This window comes from Zalophus californianus, chromosome 8 (genome assembly GCF_009762305.2).
Source record: "Zalophus californianus isolate mZalCal1 chromosome 8, mZalCal1.pri.v2, whole genome shotgun sequence".
NCBI lineage: Eukaryota > Metazoa > Chordata > Mammalia > Carnivora > Otariidae > Zalophus > Zalophus californianus.
Window position 1 is genome coordinate 50089046 of NC_045602.1, and position 19938 is coordinate 50108983.

Genomic DNA, 19938 nt, shown 5'->3' on the forward strand with positions numbered 1-19938 from the left:
TGCGGCCAGAGACCGGGGACACGGGAGTGACTGCTTTTCTCTGGGGGCGCACTGAGGAGTGGGGCCCCGAGTTCTCGGCTCCTCCAGGCGGAGACTGGGAGGCCGCCATTTTCGCCCTGGTCCTCCAAAGCTGTACCGAGAGCTTGCAGGGAACAAAAGCTCCTGAGAGCAAACTGGAGCAGCTTCCTTAGCCCGGACCGACAAGGGCGGGGCAATTCTGCCTCCGGCAAAGACATTTGGAAACCACAGGCCCCTCCCCCAGAAGATCAACACAAACAGCCAGCAAGCCAAGACCAAGTTGATCGATCAAGGAGAATAGGAGAACTCCAGCGCTAGGGGAATACTGCACATAGATTCATGGCTTCTTTTTTTTTTTTTTTTTACCATGATTCATTATTTCATCAAAGTTAATTTTTGTTGACTTTTTTTTATTTTTCTTTTTCCCTTTTTCAACCAACATCTTATAAATCCCTTTTTTTAAAAAAAAAAAAACATTTTTTATTTTTTTTTCATTTTTAGAGTCATATTTTATCCCTTCATAGTAATTATCCTTGTTTTTGGCATATATATATAAGTTGTTCTCTCTTTAAAATTTTGAGGTACAGTTTCTTCTAACAGATCAAAATATACCCTAAACCACTAGTGTATGGCTTTGTTCTAGTCTCCTGCCTGATCACATTCTCTCCCTTTTTCCTTTTTTTTTTCCTTAAATCTTTCTTTTTTCAAACAACTTATCTTACCAAGTCCTTTTATAAAATCTTTTATAATTTTCATCTTTACAGTCATCTTCCATCCCTTCATTGTATCAACCCTTATTTTGTACATATATGTCTTTCTTCCTTTAAAATTTTAGGAGGCACTTTTTTCTAACAGACCAAAATATGCCCAAAATCTAGTGTGTGGCATTGATCTATGCACTAGCCTCATCATATTTGATCATATTCTGCCTTTTTTGAATTGTTTTGTTTTTGTTTTTATCTTTTTTTCTTTTTTTTTTCTTTTTCTCTTTCTTTTTTCTTTCTTTCCCTTTCTTTTCCCCTGGTTTCAGGTCTTTTCTGATTTGTATACAGTATATTTGCTGGGGACGTTGTAAACCTGTTAGCCTTTTGTTCTCTCATTCATCTATTCTCCTCTGGACAAAATGACAAGACGAAAGAAATCACCTCAGCAAAAAGAACAAGAGGTAGTACCGTCAGCCAGGGACCTACTCAATACGGACATTAGTACGATGTCGGACCTAGAGTTCAGAATCATGACTTTAAAGATACTAGCTGGGCTTGAAAAAAGCGTGGAAGTTATTAGAGAAACCCTTTCTGGAGAAATAAAAGAACTAAAATCTAACCAAATCGAAATCAAAAAGGCTATTGATGAGGTGCAATCAAAAATGGGGGCACTAAATGCTAGGATAAATGAGGCAGAAGAGAGAATCAGCGATATAGAAGACCAAATGATAGAAAATAAAGAGGCTGAGAAAAAGAGAGAGAAACAACTACAGGATCACGAGGGCAGAATTCGAGAGATAAGTGATACGATAAGACGAAACAACATTAGAATAATTGGGATCCCAGAAGAAGAAGAGAGAGAGAGAGGGGCAGAAGGTATATTGGAGCAAATTATAGCAGAGAACTTCCCTAATGTGAGGAAGGAAACAGGCATTAAAATCCAGGAGGCACAGAGAACCCCTCTCAAAATCAATAAAAATAGGTCAACACCCCGACATCTAATAGTAAAACTTACGAGTCTCAGAGACAAAGAGAAAATCCTGAAAGCAGCTCGGGAGAAGAGATATGTAACCTACAATGGTAGAAACATTAGATTGGCAACAGACCTATCCACAGAGACCTGGCAGGCCAGAAAGGACTGGCAAGATATCTTCAGAGCACTAAACGAGAAAAATATGCAGCCAAGAATACTATATCCAGCTAGGCTATCATTGAAAATAGAAGGAGAGATCAAAAGCTTCCAGAACAAACAAAAACTAAAGGAATTTGCAAACACGAAACCAGCCCTCCAAGAAATATTGAGAGGGGTCCTCTAAGCAAAGAGAGAACCTAAAAGCAGCAAAGAGCAGAAACGAACACAGACAACAGACAGTTAACAGTCACCTTACAGGTAATACAATGGCACTAAATTCATACCTTTCAATAGTTACCCTGAATGTAAATGGGCTAAATGCCCCAATCAAAAGACACAGGCTATCAGATTGGATTAAAAAACAAGACCCATCAATATGCTGTCTGCAAGAGACTCATTTTACACCCAAAGACACCCCCAGATTGAAAGTGAGGGGGTGGAAGACCATTTACCATGCTAATGGACACCAAAAGAAAGCTGGGGTGGCAATCCTTATATCAGACAAACTAGATTTTAAAACAAAGACCGTAATAAGAGATGAGGAAGGACACTATATCCTACTTAAAGGGTCTATCCAACAAGAAGATCTAACAATTGTAAATATCTATGCCCCGAACATGGGAGCAGCCAATTATATAAGGCAATTAATAACAAAAGCAAAGAAACACATTGACAACAATACAATAATAGTGGGGGACTTTAACACCCCCCTGACTGAAATGGACAGATCATCTAAGCAAAAGATCAACAAGGAAATAAAGACTTTAAATGACACACTGGACCAAATGGACTTCACAGACATATTCAGAACATTCCATCCCAAAGCAACGGAATACACATTCTTCTCTAGTGCCCATGGAACATTCTCCAGAATTGATCACATCCTAGGTCACAAATCAGGTCTCAATCGGTACCAAAAGACTGGGATCATTCCCTGCATATTTTCAGACCACAATGCTTTGAAACTAGAACTCAACCACAAGAGGAAAGTCGGAAAGAACTCAAATACATGGAGGCTAAAGAGCATCCTACTAAAGAATGAATGGGTCAACCAAGAAATTAAAGAAGAATTAAAAAAATTCATGGAAACCAATGAAAATGAAAACACAACTGTTCAAAATCTTTGGGATACAGCAAAGGCAGTCCTGAGAGGAAAGTATATAGCAATACAAGCCTTTCTCAAGAAACAAGAAAGGTCTCAAATACACAACCTAACCCTACACCTAAAGGAGCTGGAGAAAGAACAGCAAAGAAAGCCTAAACCCAGCAGGAGAAGAGAAATCATAAAGATCAGAGCAGAAATCAATGAACTAGAAACCAAAAGAACAGTAGAACAGATCAACGAAACTAGGAGCTGGTTCTTTGAAAGAATTAACAAGATTGATAAACCCCTGGCCAGACTGATCAAAAAGAAAAGAGAAATGACCCAAATCAACAAAATCATGAATGAAAGAGGAGAGATCACAAGCAACACCAAAGAAATACAAACAATTATAAGAACATATTATGAGCAACTCTATGCCAGCAAATTAGATAACCTGGAAGAAATGGGTGCATTCCTAGAGATGTATCAACTACCAAAATTGAACCAGGAAGAAATAGAAAACCTGAACAGACCTATAACCACTAAGGAAATTGAAGCAGTCATCAAAAATCTCCCAAGAAACAAAAGCCCAGGGCCAGATGGCTTCCCAGGGGAATTCTATCAGACATTTCAAGAAGAATTAATACCTAGTCTCCTGAAACTGTTCCAAAAAATAGAAATGGAAGGGAAACTTCCAAACTCATTTTATGAGGCCAGCATTACCTTGATCCCAAAACCAGACAAAGACCCCATCAGAAAAGAGAATTACAGACCAATATCCTTGAGGAACATGGATGCAAAAATTCTCACCAAAATACTAGCCAATAGGATCCAACAGTACATTAAAAGGATTATTCACCACGACCAAGTGGGATTTATCCCTGGGCTGCAAGGCTGGTTCAACATCCGCAAATCAATCAACGTGATACAATACATTAACAAAAGAAAGAACAAGAATCATATGATCCTCTCAATAGATGCAGAAAAAGCATTTGACAAAGTACAACATCCTTTCTTGATCAAAACTCTTCAGAGTATAGGGATAGAGGGTACATACCTCAATATCATAAAAGCCATCTACGAAAAACCTACAGCGAATATCATTCTCAATGGGGAAAGGCTGAGAGCTTTTCCCCTAAGGTCAGGAACGCGGCAGGGATGTCCACTCTCACCACTGCTATTCAACATAGTATTAGAAGTCCTAGCCACAGCAATCAGACAACAAAAAGAAATCAAAGGCATCCAAATCGGCAAAGAGGAAGTCAAACTCTCACTCTTTGCAGATGATATGATACTGTATGTGGAAAACCCAAAAGACTCCACCCCAAAACTGCTAGAACTCATACAGGAATTCAGTAAAGTAGCAGGATATAAAATCAATGCACAGAAATCAGTGGCATTCCTATACACCAACAACAAGACAGAAGAGAGACAAATCAAGGAGTCGATCCCATTTACAATTGCACCCAAAACCATTAGATACCTAGGAATAAATCTAACCAAAGAGGCAAAGGATCTGTACTCAGAAAACTATAAAATACTCAGGAAAGAAATTGAAGAAGACACAAAGAAATGGAAAAACGTTCCATGCTCATGGATTGGGAGAATCAACATTGTGAAGATGTCAATGCTACCTAGAGCAATCTACACATTCAGTGCAATCCCCATCAAAATACCATCCACTTTTTTCAAAGAAATGGAACAAATAATCCTAAAATTTGTATGGAACCAGAAGAGACCCAGAATAGCCAGAGGAATACTGAAAAAGAAAAGCAAAGCTGGCGGCATCACAATTCCGGACTTCCAGCTCTATTACAAAGCTGTCATCATCAAGACAGTATGGTACTGGCACAAAAACAGACACATAGATCAATGGAACAGAATTGAGAGCCCAGAAATGGACCCTCAACTCTATGGTCAACTTATTTTTGACAAAGCAGGAAAGAATGTCCAATGGCAAAAAGACAGTCTCTTCAACAAATGGTGTTGGGAAAATTGGACAGCCACATGCAGAAGAATGAAACTGGACCATTTCCTTACACCACACACAAAAATAGACTCCAAATGGTTGAAAGACCTAAACGTGAGACAGGAGTCCATCCAAATCCTAAAGGAGAACACAGGTAGCAACCTTTTCGACCTTAGCCGCAGCAACTTCTTCCTAGAAACATCGCCAAAGGCACGGGAAGCCAGGGCAAAAATGAACTATTGGGATTTCATCAAGATAAAAAGCTTCTGCACAGCAAAAGAAACAGTCCACAAAACCAAAAGACAACCGACAGAATGGGAGAAGATATTTGCAAATGACATATCAGATAAAGGGCTAATATCCAAAATCTATAAAGAACTTATCAAACTCAACACCCAAAGAACAAATAATCCAATCAAGAAATGGGCAGAAGACATGAACAGACATTTCTCCAAAGAAGACATCCAAATGGCCAACAGGCACATGAAAAAGTGCTCAACATCGCTTGGCATCAGGGAAATCCAAATCAAAACCTCAATGAGATACCACCTCACACCCGTCAGAATGGCTAAAATTAACAAGTCAGGGAACGACAGATGTTGGCGGGGATGTGGAGAAAGGGGAACCCTCCTACACTGTTGGTGGGAATGCAAGCTGGTGCAACCCCTCTGGAAAACAGTATGGAGGTTCCTCAAACAGTTGAAATTAGAGCTACCGTTCGATCCAGCAATTGCACTACTGGGTATTTACCACAAAGATACAAATGTAGGGACCCGAAGGGGTACGTGTACCCCAATGTTTATAGCAGCAATGTCCACCATAGCCAAACTGTGGAAAGAGCCAAGATGCGCATCGACAGATGAATGGATAAAGAAGATGTGGTATATATACACAATGGAATATTATGCAGCCATCAAAAGGAATGAGATCTTGCCATTTGTAACGACGTGGATGGAACTGGAGGGTGTTATGCTGAGTGAAATAAGTCAATCAGAGAAAGACATGTATCACATGACCTCACTGATATGAGGAATTCTTAATCTCAGGAAACAAACTGAGTGTTACTGGAGTGGTTGGGGGTGGGAGGGATGGGGTGGCTGGGTGATAGACATTGGGGAGGGTATGTGCTACGGTGAGCGCTGTGAATTGTGCAAGACTGTTGAATCACAGATCTGTACTTCTGAAACAAATAACGCAACATATTTTAAGAAAAAAGAAAAAGAAGATAACAGGAGAGGAAGAAAAGGGGAGTATGTCAGAGGGGGAGACGAACCATGAGAGATGATGGACTCTGAAAAACAAACTGAGGGTTCTAGAGGGGAGGGGGGTGGGGGGATGGGTTAGCCTGGTGATGGGTATTGAGGAGGGCACGTTCTGCATGGAGCACTGGGTGTTATGAACAAACAATGAATCATGGAACACTGCACCAAAAACTAATGATGTAATATATGGTGATTAACATAACAATAAAAAATTAAAAAAAAAAAAAGAGTCGGATGCTCAACTGACTGAGCCACCCAGGCTCCCCAACTAAGGCAATTCAGTAAGATCATACAGACACATGCACTGAGGCTGTTTTCTTATACAGCTGATCCTTGAACAACACAGGAAAAAGGGGTACTGACCCCTGAAGGTAGCAGTAAATCCACGTCTAACTTTTGACTCCACCTAAATTAATAGCCTACTACTGATGAGAAGCCTTATGATAACATAAACAGTTGTTTAACCTACATTTTCTATATGTTAGATATAGTACAAACTGTATTCTTATAATAAAGCTAGAGAAAAGAAAATGTTATTATTATTAAGAGAGTCATAAGAGAAAATACATTTGCAGTATAGCACTGTATCGAAAAAAATCTGCATATAAGTAGATATTTCACACCTATGTTGCTCACATCCATGCTGTTCAAGGCTCAACTATAATAAAATGACATAGAGCAGGATTGGTGCTTTAGCCCATTTCAATTAGACTAAATATCATATCCTTAAGAATAGGATTTGTTGTTGCTGCTACCCTAGTAGTTCCTTTCATCAGAAGGGGTCTGATATGTGTGTTAGTCTGGCAATACCCTACAATCCCAGGCCACTACTTCCAGAACCCATTTAGTCAGGACTTTTGGGTGAGAAAGAAATCCACGCTCAGGAAAGGCTGACCCTCAGTCCTGTCTTTATCACAAGTCCATCCTGCAAACTGTCAGTGTGTGGCAGCCTATACTGGGAATGTTATAGGTGCCATACCATTTTTACCAGATGTTATTAATGGAATGAAGTCATTCCGCTCTGGTCCCCTCCACAGCACCCACCAGAAAAGGACAGAGTCCTCAACCAACCCCATAGAAAATATACAGCCCAAACTGCCATCCCCTTGCTGTCCCCCATCCCCCCCCTCCATTTTGAAAAAGACTTACTTTAGATCCAAAGACACAGTATTTGAAAGTAAAAGGATGGAAAAGATATCCCATGCAAAGAGTGGTAATGAAAAGAAAGCTGGGGTGGCTCTACAAATAGAAGAAAAAAGAAACTTTGAGTTAAAAATCATTACAAAAGATAAAGAAGGGGATTATTTATTGATAAGGGGTCAACCCATGAAGAAGATATAACAATTATGGACATATACATACTGACAACAGAACTTCAAAATATATGAAGCAAAAATGGACAGAACTGAATGGAGAAACAGTTCCACATTAATAGCGGCAGACTTCAATATAATAGAAAAACTAGATAAAAGACCAGTAAGGAAACAGGGGACTTGAATAACACTATAAACCAACTAGACCTAATAGACATATACAAAACACTCTAACCAACAGCAGCATGATCCTCTCAAGTGCACATGAAAATTCTCCACAAGAGACCATATGCTAGGCTATAAAATAAGTCATAATAAATTTAAAAGGACTGAAATAATACAAAGTTTATTCTTTGACCACAGTGGACTGAAACTAGAAATCAACACCAGAAAGAAATTTGGAAAATGAACAAAAATGTGGTAATTAAATAGTCAAACTATTAATGGCCAAAAAAGAAACTACAAGGGAAATTAGAAAATACTCTGAGATGAATGAAAATGAAAACAAAACATACCAAAACTTTGGAAGGCAGTGAAGGCTGAATTCAGAAAAAAATTAGTATCTACACAAGCAGTGCTCAGAGGAAATTTGTAATGGTAAACACCTATACTAAAAAAGAATAATAATTTCATAATTTTTTTCTTCCAGGTTTTTATTTAAATTCCCATTAGTTAACATACAGTTTCAGGTGTAGGATTTAGTGATTCATCACTTACATAGAATAATAATTTTAAATCAATAATCTAACTTTAAACTGTAAGGAAAGAGAATAAAAAGAGCAAACTAAACCCAAAGCAAGCAGAAGTAAATCATAAAGATTAGAGTGGAGATAAATGAAATTGTGACTAGAAAAACAATAGAGATGGATAAATTCTTATAAACACATACACTACAAAAACTGACTCAAGAAGAAACAAAATCTGAGTAGACTTACAACAAAGATATTGAATCAGCAATAAACATTTCCCCAAAGAAAAACACGACTAGTGGCTTCACTGATGAATTCTACCAAACATTTAAAGAAAGTATCAATCATTAACACTAGTTCTTCCCAAACTCATCCAAAAAATAGAAGATGAGGGACAATGTCCTAACTCATTTTATGAGGCGGCAGACAAAGGTATCTTAAGAAACCATAGGTCAATATCCCTTAGAAATAGAGATGCAAAAGTCCTCTTCAAAATTCTAGCAAAGTGAATCCAGCAGCAGATGACAAGAATTACACATCAAGACAAAGGAATATTTAAGGACTTATCGCAGGAATGCAAGGTTGATTCATTAAATGATTATCAATATATACCATATTAATAGAATAAAAGAAAAAAAAAGACACATGTGATCATCCCAGTAGATGCTGATGCATCTGGCAAAAGCCACAACCCTTTTATGGTAAAATTACTCATCAAAAAAGAAAAAAAAAAAGGGCACTTCCTTAACATGATAAAAGTCATATATGAAAACTCAAAGCTAACATCATTTTCAAGGGTGAAAGACTAAATGCTTTCCTTCTAAGATCATGAACAAGACTATGACGTCCACTTTTGCCACTTCTATGTGACACTGTTGGGTCTGGAAGTTCTAGCCAGACTAATTAGGCAAGAAAAATAAATAATGGGCACTCAAATTGGAAAGGAGGAAGTAAGACTATCTCTATTTACAGATGACATGATCTTATATGTAGAAAATCCTAAAGAATCCACAAGAGAACTGTTAGGAGTTAACAAATGAATTCAGTAAAGTTACAGGGTACAAAACCAACATGCAAAAATTAATTATGTATCTATATACTAGCAATAAATAATGCAAATATGAAATTAAGAAAACAATTACACTTAAAATAGCATCAAAAAGAAAACTTACTAAAATTAATATGGAATTTCAAGGGACTCTGAATAGCCAAAACAGTCTTAAAAAAGAAGAAAAAGTTGTAGGTCCTACACTTTCTGATTTCAAAATTAATTACAAAGATACAATAAACTGAAACCAGCATGGTATTGGCATAAAGAAAGACATAACGACCAAGAGAATAGGACAGAAAGCCCAGAAATAAGCCCTCACATATATGGTCAAATGATTTTTGATAAGGGTGCCAAGACCATTCAATGGGGAAAAGAGTGTTTTTTCAACAAATGGTGCTGGGACATGTAGATATCCACATGCAGAAGAATGAGTTGGAGACTTACTTTGCACCATATACAAAAAATTGCCTCAAAATGGATTAAAAACCTAAACATGAGACCTAAAACCATAACCTCTTAGAAGAAAACAGAATAAAACCTTAATGACATTGCATTTGGCAATGATTTCCTGGATATGACACCAAAAGCATAGGCACCAAAAGCAAAAATAGACAATTTGGATTATACCAAAATTAAAAATGCCTGTGCATCCAAGGACAAAATCAACAGAGTGAAAAGGCAATCCATGGAGTAAGAAAGAATATTACAAATTAGGTAGAAGAGGCTAATATCCAGAATATATAAAGAACTCCTACAACTCAACAACAAACTTGAGTAAAAACCAGGCAAAGGACTTGAATAGGTATTTGTCCAGAGATGATATACAAATAACCAATAAGCACATAAAAATGTTCAACATCACTAATCATTAGAGAATTGCAAATTGAAATACAATGACATACCACTTCACGCCCATTAGGATGGCTACTATAAAAAAACAAAACAAGTGTTGGCAAGGATGTGGAGAAATTGGAACCCTTGTGCACTGCTGGTGGGACTGTAAAATGGTGCAGCTGCTGTGGAAAACAGTACGGTGACTCCTCAAATAATTAAAAACAGAATTATATGATTCAGCCATTCCACTTCTGGCTATATACCCCCAAACTGAAAGCAGGCTCTTGAACAGATATTTGCACACCCATATCCGCAGCAACATTATTCACAATAGTCAAAAGATGGAGTAACCCAACTGCCTATAGACAGCTGAATGGATAAACAAAATGTGCTATATACATATTACCATTTACCCTTAGAAAATAAGAAAATCCTGTTACATGCTACAGCATGGATGAACCTTCAAGATATTTTACTAAATGAAATCAGCCTATTACTAAAAGACAAATAATATATGATTCCATTTATATGAGGTACCTAGAGTAGTCCAATTCATAAAGACAGAAAGCAGAATGGTGGTTGCAAGGGGTTGAGCATAAGGTGGAACGAGGAGTTTGAGTGGGTATAGAGTTTCAGTTCTGCAAGATAAAAAAGAGTTCTGGAGATGGAGGATGGTAATGTTTGCACAGTGACAGGAATGTACCTAGTACCACCAAGGTGCACACTTAAAAATGGATAAGATGATAAATTTTGTTATATGTATTTTACCACAATTAAGAATAAAAAAAGAAAGAGAACAAGAAAATCAAATAAGAATAAATTTAACCATGAAGGTGCAAGACTTGGACAATGAAAACTACAAAACATTGCTGGAAGAAATTAAAAACCTAAATAAATTGATAGACATTCTGTGTTCACAGACTGGAAGACTTAATGTTAAGATGGCAATAAACTCCAAACCAATCTACAGATTTGAACCAATTAACATCAAAATCCCAATGACCTTTTGGCAGAAATGGAAAAGCTGATCTTAAAATTCATTTGGAAATACAAAGGGGCTGAACAGCCAAAGTAGTCTTGAAAAAGAACAAAACTGGAGAACTCATGCATCTCAATTTTAAAACTTACTACAAAGATACAGTTACCAAAAACATTACGGTAATGGAATAAAGCTAAGCATGTAGATCAAAGGAATACAATGGAGGGCCCAGAAATAAACCTTCACATCTATTGTCAATTGATTTTTGACAAGAGTGCCAAGACCATTCGATGGGAAAGAATAGTCTTTTTAACTACTGGTGCTAAGACAACTGGATATCCATGTGGAAAAGAATGATGTCATATCATACACAAAAATTAACCCAATATACATCAAATATGCAAAGGAAAGAGCTAACAAGTATAAAAGTCTTAAAAGAAAATATAGAGCTAAATCTTCAAGACTTTGGATTTGGCAATGGTTTCTTAGATATGACAACAAAAGCACAAATAACAAAAGAAAAAATAGGATTTCACCAAAAGTAAACGGTTATGTATCAAGGACAGTAATAAGCTCTCCCAGAGAGTGGGAGCAAATATTCGCAAATTATATATTCAATAAGAATCTACAATCCAGAATATATAAAGAACTCTTGCTCAAAAACAAAAAGACAAACAACTTAATTATAAGTGGGCAAAGACTTGAATAGATGTTTCTCCAAAGAACACATATATATATATGGCCAACAAGCACACAAAAAGATGTTTAATGTCATTAGCCATTAGGAAAGGGAAAGGCAAATCAAAACCACAATCAAAATGACAATGAGTATGAGATACCACTTCACACCTACTAGCATGGCAAAAAAACGCCACAAAACAAAGTAAATAAAAAGTGCTGGTGAATGTGGAGAAATTGGAACCCTCAGACATTGCTGGTGGGAATATAAAATGGTGTATCCTCTATGGAAAACAGTTTGATAATTACTCAATAAACTAAACACAGAATTACCATATGACCCAGTACTTCCACTCCTAAGTATATACCCAAAAGAACTGTACACAGGTGTTTAAATAAAAAGTGGTATACAGTAGCCAAAAGATGGAAACAACCTAAATATCCATGAACAGATGAATGGATAAATAAAATGCAGTATATACTCGCAATGAAGTATTATTCAGCCATAAAAAGCAATAAAGTACTGATACATGCTAGGACATGGATGAATCTCAAAAATATGCTAAAGTGATAGAAGTCTGACATAAAGGTCATATATTGTATGATTCCATTTATATGAAATATACAGACTAGGCACCAGAGAGTGAGTGCTTAACGATTATGAAGTGTCTACCAGAGGGATGAAAAAGTACACAAACCAGATAGTGGTGCTGATGTAAAACACTGTAAAACTCAGTGTCACTGAACCGTATACTTTAAAATGGTTAAAACTGTAAACTTTATGTAAAGTGTGTGTTTCACCACACACAAAAAAACCCTCTATCAAGATCTTTTTTCCCTATCTCCTCTATGGAACAAAAAGCCTTCATGTGTATCATTCCCGATTCTTCACCTACTTTAAAGAAAAAAAGTCATATTGTACTATTTATACATGTAATCATTATCATTTAATACCTACCAAAAACTCAATTATGAGAAATATTTATGGCAAATTGTCTGAATGTCTTGTGTCTCCTTTCCTCTAGACAAGTGGTCTCTAAATTTTTTGATCATGCAGTCCTACTGATAAAGTATTTTTGAGCACAAATCACCGAAGCAGATATTTATTTATAAAGTTTTAAATTATGACTGTACTCATATATTATAAAAGATATACAGAAATATAAATTTTAAAAGGTTGAGAAAAATAAATATAAATCTAACATTTTTTTTTTAACACCTTTCTTTCTATACCTTAATGACCCATTCTGCAAGCATCCTTCTTTGGAGAGCACTCCTTTAGATACCCTAAATTTTATTCTTGGGTTAAAGTAATAGTCCGCACTCGCTGACCCCTTGAAATCTACCTTTACCGAACTCCCTAACCTAAGGTCATATTAACCTTACGGGTGTTGTTACCGAATCTCTTGTAAGGATGCTGTTGAAGACTCTTATATACACCGTGTGCCTTCTTTATGAGGATAGATAAGAGAAATTTCTCTTAGGTCTTAGTATCAGAAATATCTATAATGCTTTTGAAAATTTAGTTTGTTTTTATATTACAGACTTATGTAATTGATCACAAAATTCTAGCAACACCAACTGCTAGAAAATAGAGCGAAATTTGTGGCTCACTTTTAGCAACCATACCCACATGTATATTGCTCTCCCAACTTGTCTTCCCATCACTCACAACCCTTCATTTATTTATTTTTAAAAATCATGTTGTAGCTCACCCCTCCCTGGCTTCAATTTAATTTTCTATTGTTCTAATTCTTCATTTACTAAAAAAAAAATCATTATTTTATTACTTATATATGTGTGTGTGTGTATATATATGTGTATGTGTATATCTATGTATGTGTTTAAAAGCACCTCAAAATTTCTTGAAAGACAGGGAGGAACGAATAAACAAAAAAAGCCAGGCACTATTGTTCAGAATGGAGATCATCCTAAATTGGAAGCTCCCCTGTGCCAGGGGTACACTTTGCAGATTCTGAAGCATTTAGCAGCAAAGCCCTTCGTCCAAAGGGCAATTCGTAACTGAGTTTTGATGAAAAGAATGACAACTCACAATAGCACTGTACTACACTTTCTCACTCTTTTCCAGTTGGTAAGAAATGTTAAAGTGAGGAAAGGGCAATTGGCTTTTTGTTCACCTGTGTGCAAAGCTTAACTAAAAAGTCCATGAAAAAGGCAGTCACAATGCCAGATGGAATTTGTAGCCATGTACCTGGATGTGTTTCCTTCTGGTGTGCTCAGAAGTCATTTGGGGATGACCCGTATTCAATGCTTTCTTGTTCTTCTTGTTCCGCCTCTCAAAGTATCTTCTCTGATGGTCGGTGAGGCTGCTGTATAATTTAATTCGCCTGGGTGACAGACAAACTCTTTCCTGGCCAAAAGCTTGGATCAGTCGGGCTGTGTCAATGGTAGAAATAGAGCTGCTCCTCTCATGCAAAGCCACCTCTCTATCTGTTTGGGTCAATATATCTGATTCCACAGGAGAAGTGGTGGTGGAAACGATGTTGGTGGGGGTGTCTGTGAGCAGCTCACTCTCCTCTGAGGGTCTAGAATCTGAAGAAGTATTGTTTTTATAATGAAAACTTGGCTGTTTTCTCAGGATATACTTATCAAATTTAATCTGTTCAATTTTAATCTGATTGGGTTTCCCAGCTTGATGAGTAGAAACCACCTTGCTTTTTTTAAGCTCTCCTGCAGTTTTATGGAATTTCTCTAGGCTCTTATACCGCTTCTTTTTCTGAAGCTTGTTTTTCTGCTGTTGCTGTCTACCACTCCATTCCTTAACATCTCGTTCCCCTTTGCTGTCATCCTGTGTGCTTTCAGAGGTCCGGAGAGAGTATGTGATGGGATTCTGAAGAAGTTTAGCCAAACGATCAAGTCGCTCCACCAAGGATAGTTCTTTCCTGTCACTGAACTCAGGAGGTTTCTGTTGCCTCTTTCGTTCCTGATACTTGTTCCAGAGTTCATTCAAACTCACAGTGTGCTGAGCTGTTGGCTGTGGGGTGACATTATGATCCTTTTTTTGATCATTAATTTGTTTGTCACTTTTTGGATAATCTCTAGCCCGACTTTTAGCAGTATGCATCACTTCGTTTTCCAAGTTTACATTGATACTGAGGCTCTCTATTCTGGTATAATCTGCCTTTGTCTTTTCCATGTTTTGATGAGGGGAAGGAAGACGAGTGTGTTCTCTTTGTTTGTCTGGATGATGCTGAAAGACATCTTTCCAAGAATGTCTCATGAAAACACTCCTCCCTAAGGATTCATGGCAAAAATCTTGATCACTTGGTAGGTGCACTGGATGATGAAAGTAAAACTTGGCCGACCTGAAGACAGAATGGGTAGTATTTTCAAATTCTGAATGACATTTGGACTCTGAAAAGGAGGAAGAAAAAGATTTTAAAGGACTTTCAAAATATTTGCATTCTGTTTAGAAATGATATTCACACTTAATTCTCTAGATAGAGAACAAAGACCTAAGGAAAGAACAGTTTTAGCTAAAGTTTCAGGAATTCACTGCCTACACAAAGGATTCTAGCCATGTGCCTACAGGCCAGATGACACAATAAAACTTTAAAGGACTAAGGGTCAAAAGACTTGGATTCTAGGTTAGATTCTGCCATAGACTGGCTGTGTGACCTTAGGAAGGTACTTTAGTTCTCTGGATTATAACAGCAACTGTTATATATTCACTGCCTGCTACATGTGGAATATTATGATATGTGCGCTCTTTTTTCCTTTCAATTTAATCTTGTTGATAAAACAGAAGGAGGTACTGTTAACCTTATTTTCAGCTAAGAAACCTGAGATTTCATTTTCATCATCAGTAATTAAACAGGTGGGATTAAAAAAAACTCTTCATGTGTCTTAGAGGCTTTTAAAATTCCTTTCTCTGAACCATCTTCACATTTCCCCCCAATTTTTTTTATTGTGGTAAAATACACCTAACATAAAATTTACCATCTGTGGGTGCCTGGGTGGCTCAGTTGGTTAAGCGACTGCCTTCGGCTCTGGTCATGATCCTGGAGTCCCGGGATCGAGTCCCGCTTCTCCCTCTGACCCTCCCCCCTCTCATGCTCTCTATCTCATTCTCTCTTTCAAATAAATAAATAAATAAAACCTTTAAAAAAATTTACCATCTTCATCTTCAGTTTTTGACAGTCATTATTCTAATGTCAAAACAGGCATTTTTAGATATAAGAACATCTTACAATTATAAACCCTAACTGTAAACAATAATATACACATTTCTGGAGTTCCAAGTCATGTGTAGAAACAAAGATATCTACATGCAACAAAGTAACACTTGTGACTATGGGATCCTTTTTGCCCACACTATAGATTAGTGGCAACCAGAATTTTCATTACTCTGAGAATCCCTAAGACATTTCCCCAGACTACAGTAAGATACATGGATCTGCTTTTATACCTAAAGTATAAAGACTCTCAAACCTCCGAACAAACAAAAGTCCAGGACCAGATAGCTTCACTGGTAATTTCTATCAACATTTAAAGAATACAAAATCTTCTCAAAGTCTTCCAAAATGTACAAGAGGAGGGAACACTTCCAAACTCATTTTATGAGGCCACTATTACCCTGACAAGGACACTACAAGACAAGAAAATTACAAGCCAATATCCTTAATGAACACAGGAGCAAAAATCCTCAACAAAATATTAGCATATATATAAAAAGGATCATACATCATGATCAAGTGGGATTTATTGCAGGGATTCAAGGATGGTTTAACATCCACAATTCAATCAATGTGATATACCAAACTAACAAAATGAAAGATAAAAGTCATTTATCATCTCAACAGATGCCGAAAAAGTATTTGAGAAAATTCAATATCCATTCATGACAAAAACTCTCAACAAAATAGGTATAGAAGGAATGTACCTCAACGTAATGCAGGTCATATATGACAAGACCATAGCTGACATCATACTCAATGGTAAAAAACTGAAAGCCTTTCCTTTAAGATCAGGAACAAGACAAGGATACCTACTCTTGCCACTTTTATTCAACATGCTACTGGAAGCCCTGGCCAGAGTAATTAAGCAAGAAAAAGGCTGGGGGCGGGGGGGAGTCACCCATTCCTGTCCTCTTCCAATCTGTTCTTCAAACAGTAATCTTCAAAAATGTAAACTGGACCTATCATTTTCTATTTAACAACTTTCTCTTACTCTTAGAACAAAACTCAAACTCCTTAATGAGGTGTACATGTACCTCACTATGCATTACTCTCCTCCTTGATAATTATATTCCAATTATGCTGGCCTTTCCCCTTGTTTCATTAAGTAGCATAAGCAAAGGCATAAAAGTGGGAAAGCATTAAGCAAATAGTTGAGTGTAAACATTCAGTTTATGTGGCTATACAATTTACAAGTAAAGGCAACAGATAAAATAAGGTAGGAAAGGTTACTTGGGACCAACAGAACAGAGAGCCCAGAAATAAATCCACCCACATATGGTCAACTGACCTTCAATAAGAGTGCTTAGAATACCCAGAGGGGAAAGAACAGGCTCTTGAACAAATCGTGTTAGAAAACTAGATATCCATAGGCAAAAGAATGAAATGGACCCTTACCTTACACCATACACAAAAATCAACTCAAGGGGTACCTGGGTGGCTCAGCTGGTTAGGCATCTGCCATCAGCTAGGGTCATGATCTCAGGGTTCTGGGATCGAGTCCTGGGTCAGGCTACCTGCTCAGCAGGGAGTCTGCTTCTTACTCTTTCTCTGACCCTCCCCTGCTCATGCTCTGTCTCTCAAAATCTTAAAAAAAAAATCAACTCAAAATGGATTACAGGCTTAAATGTAAGACCTGAAACTATAAAACTCCTAGAAGAAAACAAAGGGGAAAAGTTTCACGACACTGATCTTGGGAATGATTTCATGGATGTGACCCCAAAAGCACAGGCAACAAAAACAAAAATAAACAAGCAGGACTACCTCAAAATAAAAAGGTTCTACACAGAAAAGGAAAAAATAAACAAAGTGAAAGGGCAACATATGGAATGGGAAAATATGTGCATACTGTATATCTGAGATGAGGTTAATCTCCAAAATATATAAAGAATTCATATAACTCAGTAGTAAAACAATAATCCAGCAGAAAAACTGGGCAAAGGACTTGAACAGACATTTCCTCAAAGAAGACATATAAATGGCCAAAAGAAAGAAAGAAAGAAAGAAAGAAAAAGAAAGAAAGAAAGAAAGAAAGAAAGAAAGAAAGAAAGAAAGAAAGAAAGAACGAACGAACGAACGAACGAACGGTAGGTAGGTAGGTAGGTAGGTAGATATTTGGGGACAAATTATGTGGAGGCTGGAACACTAGCCTAAGGACCTTAACTTTATTCTTAATGGAAATTAAGACCCACTATACCATTTTGAGTAGAGGAGTAACATGATTATGGCTGTATTTCAAGAAGGATACCATAGGAACAGGATAAAAGAAGCAAAATTTCGAAGGGCCAGATAGAATACATTAAAAAATAAAGCAAAAATATGGAGTGCCTGGGTGGCTCAGTTGGTTAAGTGACCAACTCTTGATTTCGGCTCAGGTCACGATCTTGTCTCAGGTCATGATCTCAGGGTTATGAGATCCAGCCATGCGTCGGGCTCGCAATCAGCAAGGAGTCTGCTTGAGATCCTCTCTCCCTCTCTTTCTGTCCCTTCCCCCCAGCTCATGCTCACTCTCGCGCTCTCAAATAATCTTTTTTTTTTTTAAAAAAAAAGCAAAAGTAAAAGAATGAGGAAACACGTAACATTACTGTAACATATATTTGTTTTCTAATATCAGTATTTTTAATCAACACAGTCCCACTGACTGGGGGCTGAAGTAAAATATATAGTAAAGAGTAGAAAATGAGCAAGCTGAGTTCACTGAGTATAATGGACTCAATGAATGATGAGACTAGATAATCGTTATCTCATGGCACCCCCCCTTTTTTTTTTAAAGCCCCAGTGTGGGCTTGAACTCATGACCCTGAGATCAAGACCTGAGCTGAGATCAAAAGTCATATGCTTAACCAACTGAGCTACCCAGGGACCCCTTATGGCACTTCTTTAAGAGTAAAGGTCAAATCAGTTGAAGTGGTTATCTGATTACTTCTGATAATGCATTAGTTTTATACATAGCACTCACAAAATTCCCCCAAATATATCCAAATATATTAAAAATATGATATACTACTTTTTAAAAATTAAAGTTAAACATGTTCATTGTAAAATATTCAAATAATGCAGAGAATTTAAGGTGAAAAAGGTCTCCCTGCTATTCCTAAGCCCCCGGCCCAGTTTCCAGTAATAGCAACTATTAAGCAGGTTTTGTATATCCATTTAGATAAAATCCTGCTAAGTAATGCAAAAATATTTGTTCAATGAAAAAAATATTTTATGTAAATGCAAACATTTTATACTAATTGATTTGACATACCATAATTTAACTAGATATTTAGGTTGTTTCCAATGGTTTATTCTGAAGAATGCTGCAGTGAATGTCTTTATGTGTGGTGTGTGTATGTATGATTTTATATGTTTGGTACAACTTTATGTGTCTAACTCCTGCGAGTGGAAATGCTGGGTGAAAGGGACATTTATTTCAGTTTTAGTCAGTGTTGAGAGTTTAGATAAAGTGGTCCATAATATTACTGCCTCAGCATCCATTTTGTGGGGGCAAGTGACCTGCAGGGGCTTTGAACTGATACTAGTCCCTCCCTTGAATGCATGCCCTAGAGAACAACCTGCAGAGTCAAAAGTAAATTTAGTTCCCTATATGATTTCCCCAGAAATCCTTGTGATAAGCAGTCTCCCCCACCTCCCAGGGCCTTTTCATATGCACCCCCACTTAGACAAAACCCCTGCCAAGCTTACCAAAATACTGTTATTTCTGATTTTGAACTGACCAATCCAGCCTTAGCCTAGGAACCCCAAACAGCTCCACCTGTAGACCCCAATAAAAGCATGTACTCTCTCTGCCTGCACCCTGCCTTGACCTCCCTGTGTAGCCCCCCAAAGCATGCCATGTACCTCCTCTAGGACCTGTGAATAATAAACTTCTCTAATTCAATTTCCCTGTGCTCTTTTGTTGAGCCATTGGACATCCCAGAGCTCTACTTAACAAATGTTAATTTAATAAACTCACAACAGTTAGATATTGCCAAATTGCCCTACTCCTCGAAAAATTTGCCATAAATTTGGACTTCTAACAATAGT

General features: G+C 37.3%; 1 protein-coding gene across 4 annotated transcripts in view; it reads right to left on the reverse strand.

Annotated features, from left to right (window-relative positions):
- ALMS1 (ALMS1 centrosome and basal body associated protein) overlaps nucleotides 1–19938 on the reverse strand; it is a 204113-nt gene that overhangs the window by 19536 nt on the left and 164639 nt on the right. For all 4 annotated transcript variants that reach the window (XM_027620974.2, XM_027620976.2, XM_027620978.2 and 1 more), the window contains one exon: nucleotides 13926–15088. In XM_027620974.2, coding sequence (XP_027476775.1) covers nucleotides 13926–15088 — 1163 coding nt within the window. The remainder of the gene's footprint in view (nucleotides 1–13925; nucleotides 15089–19938) is intronic.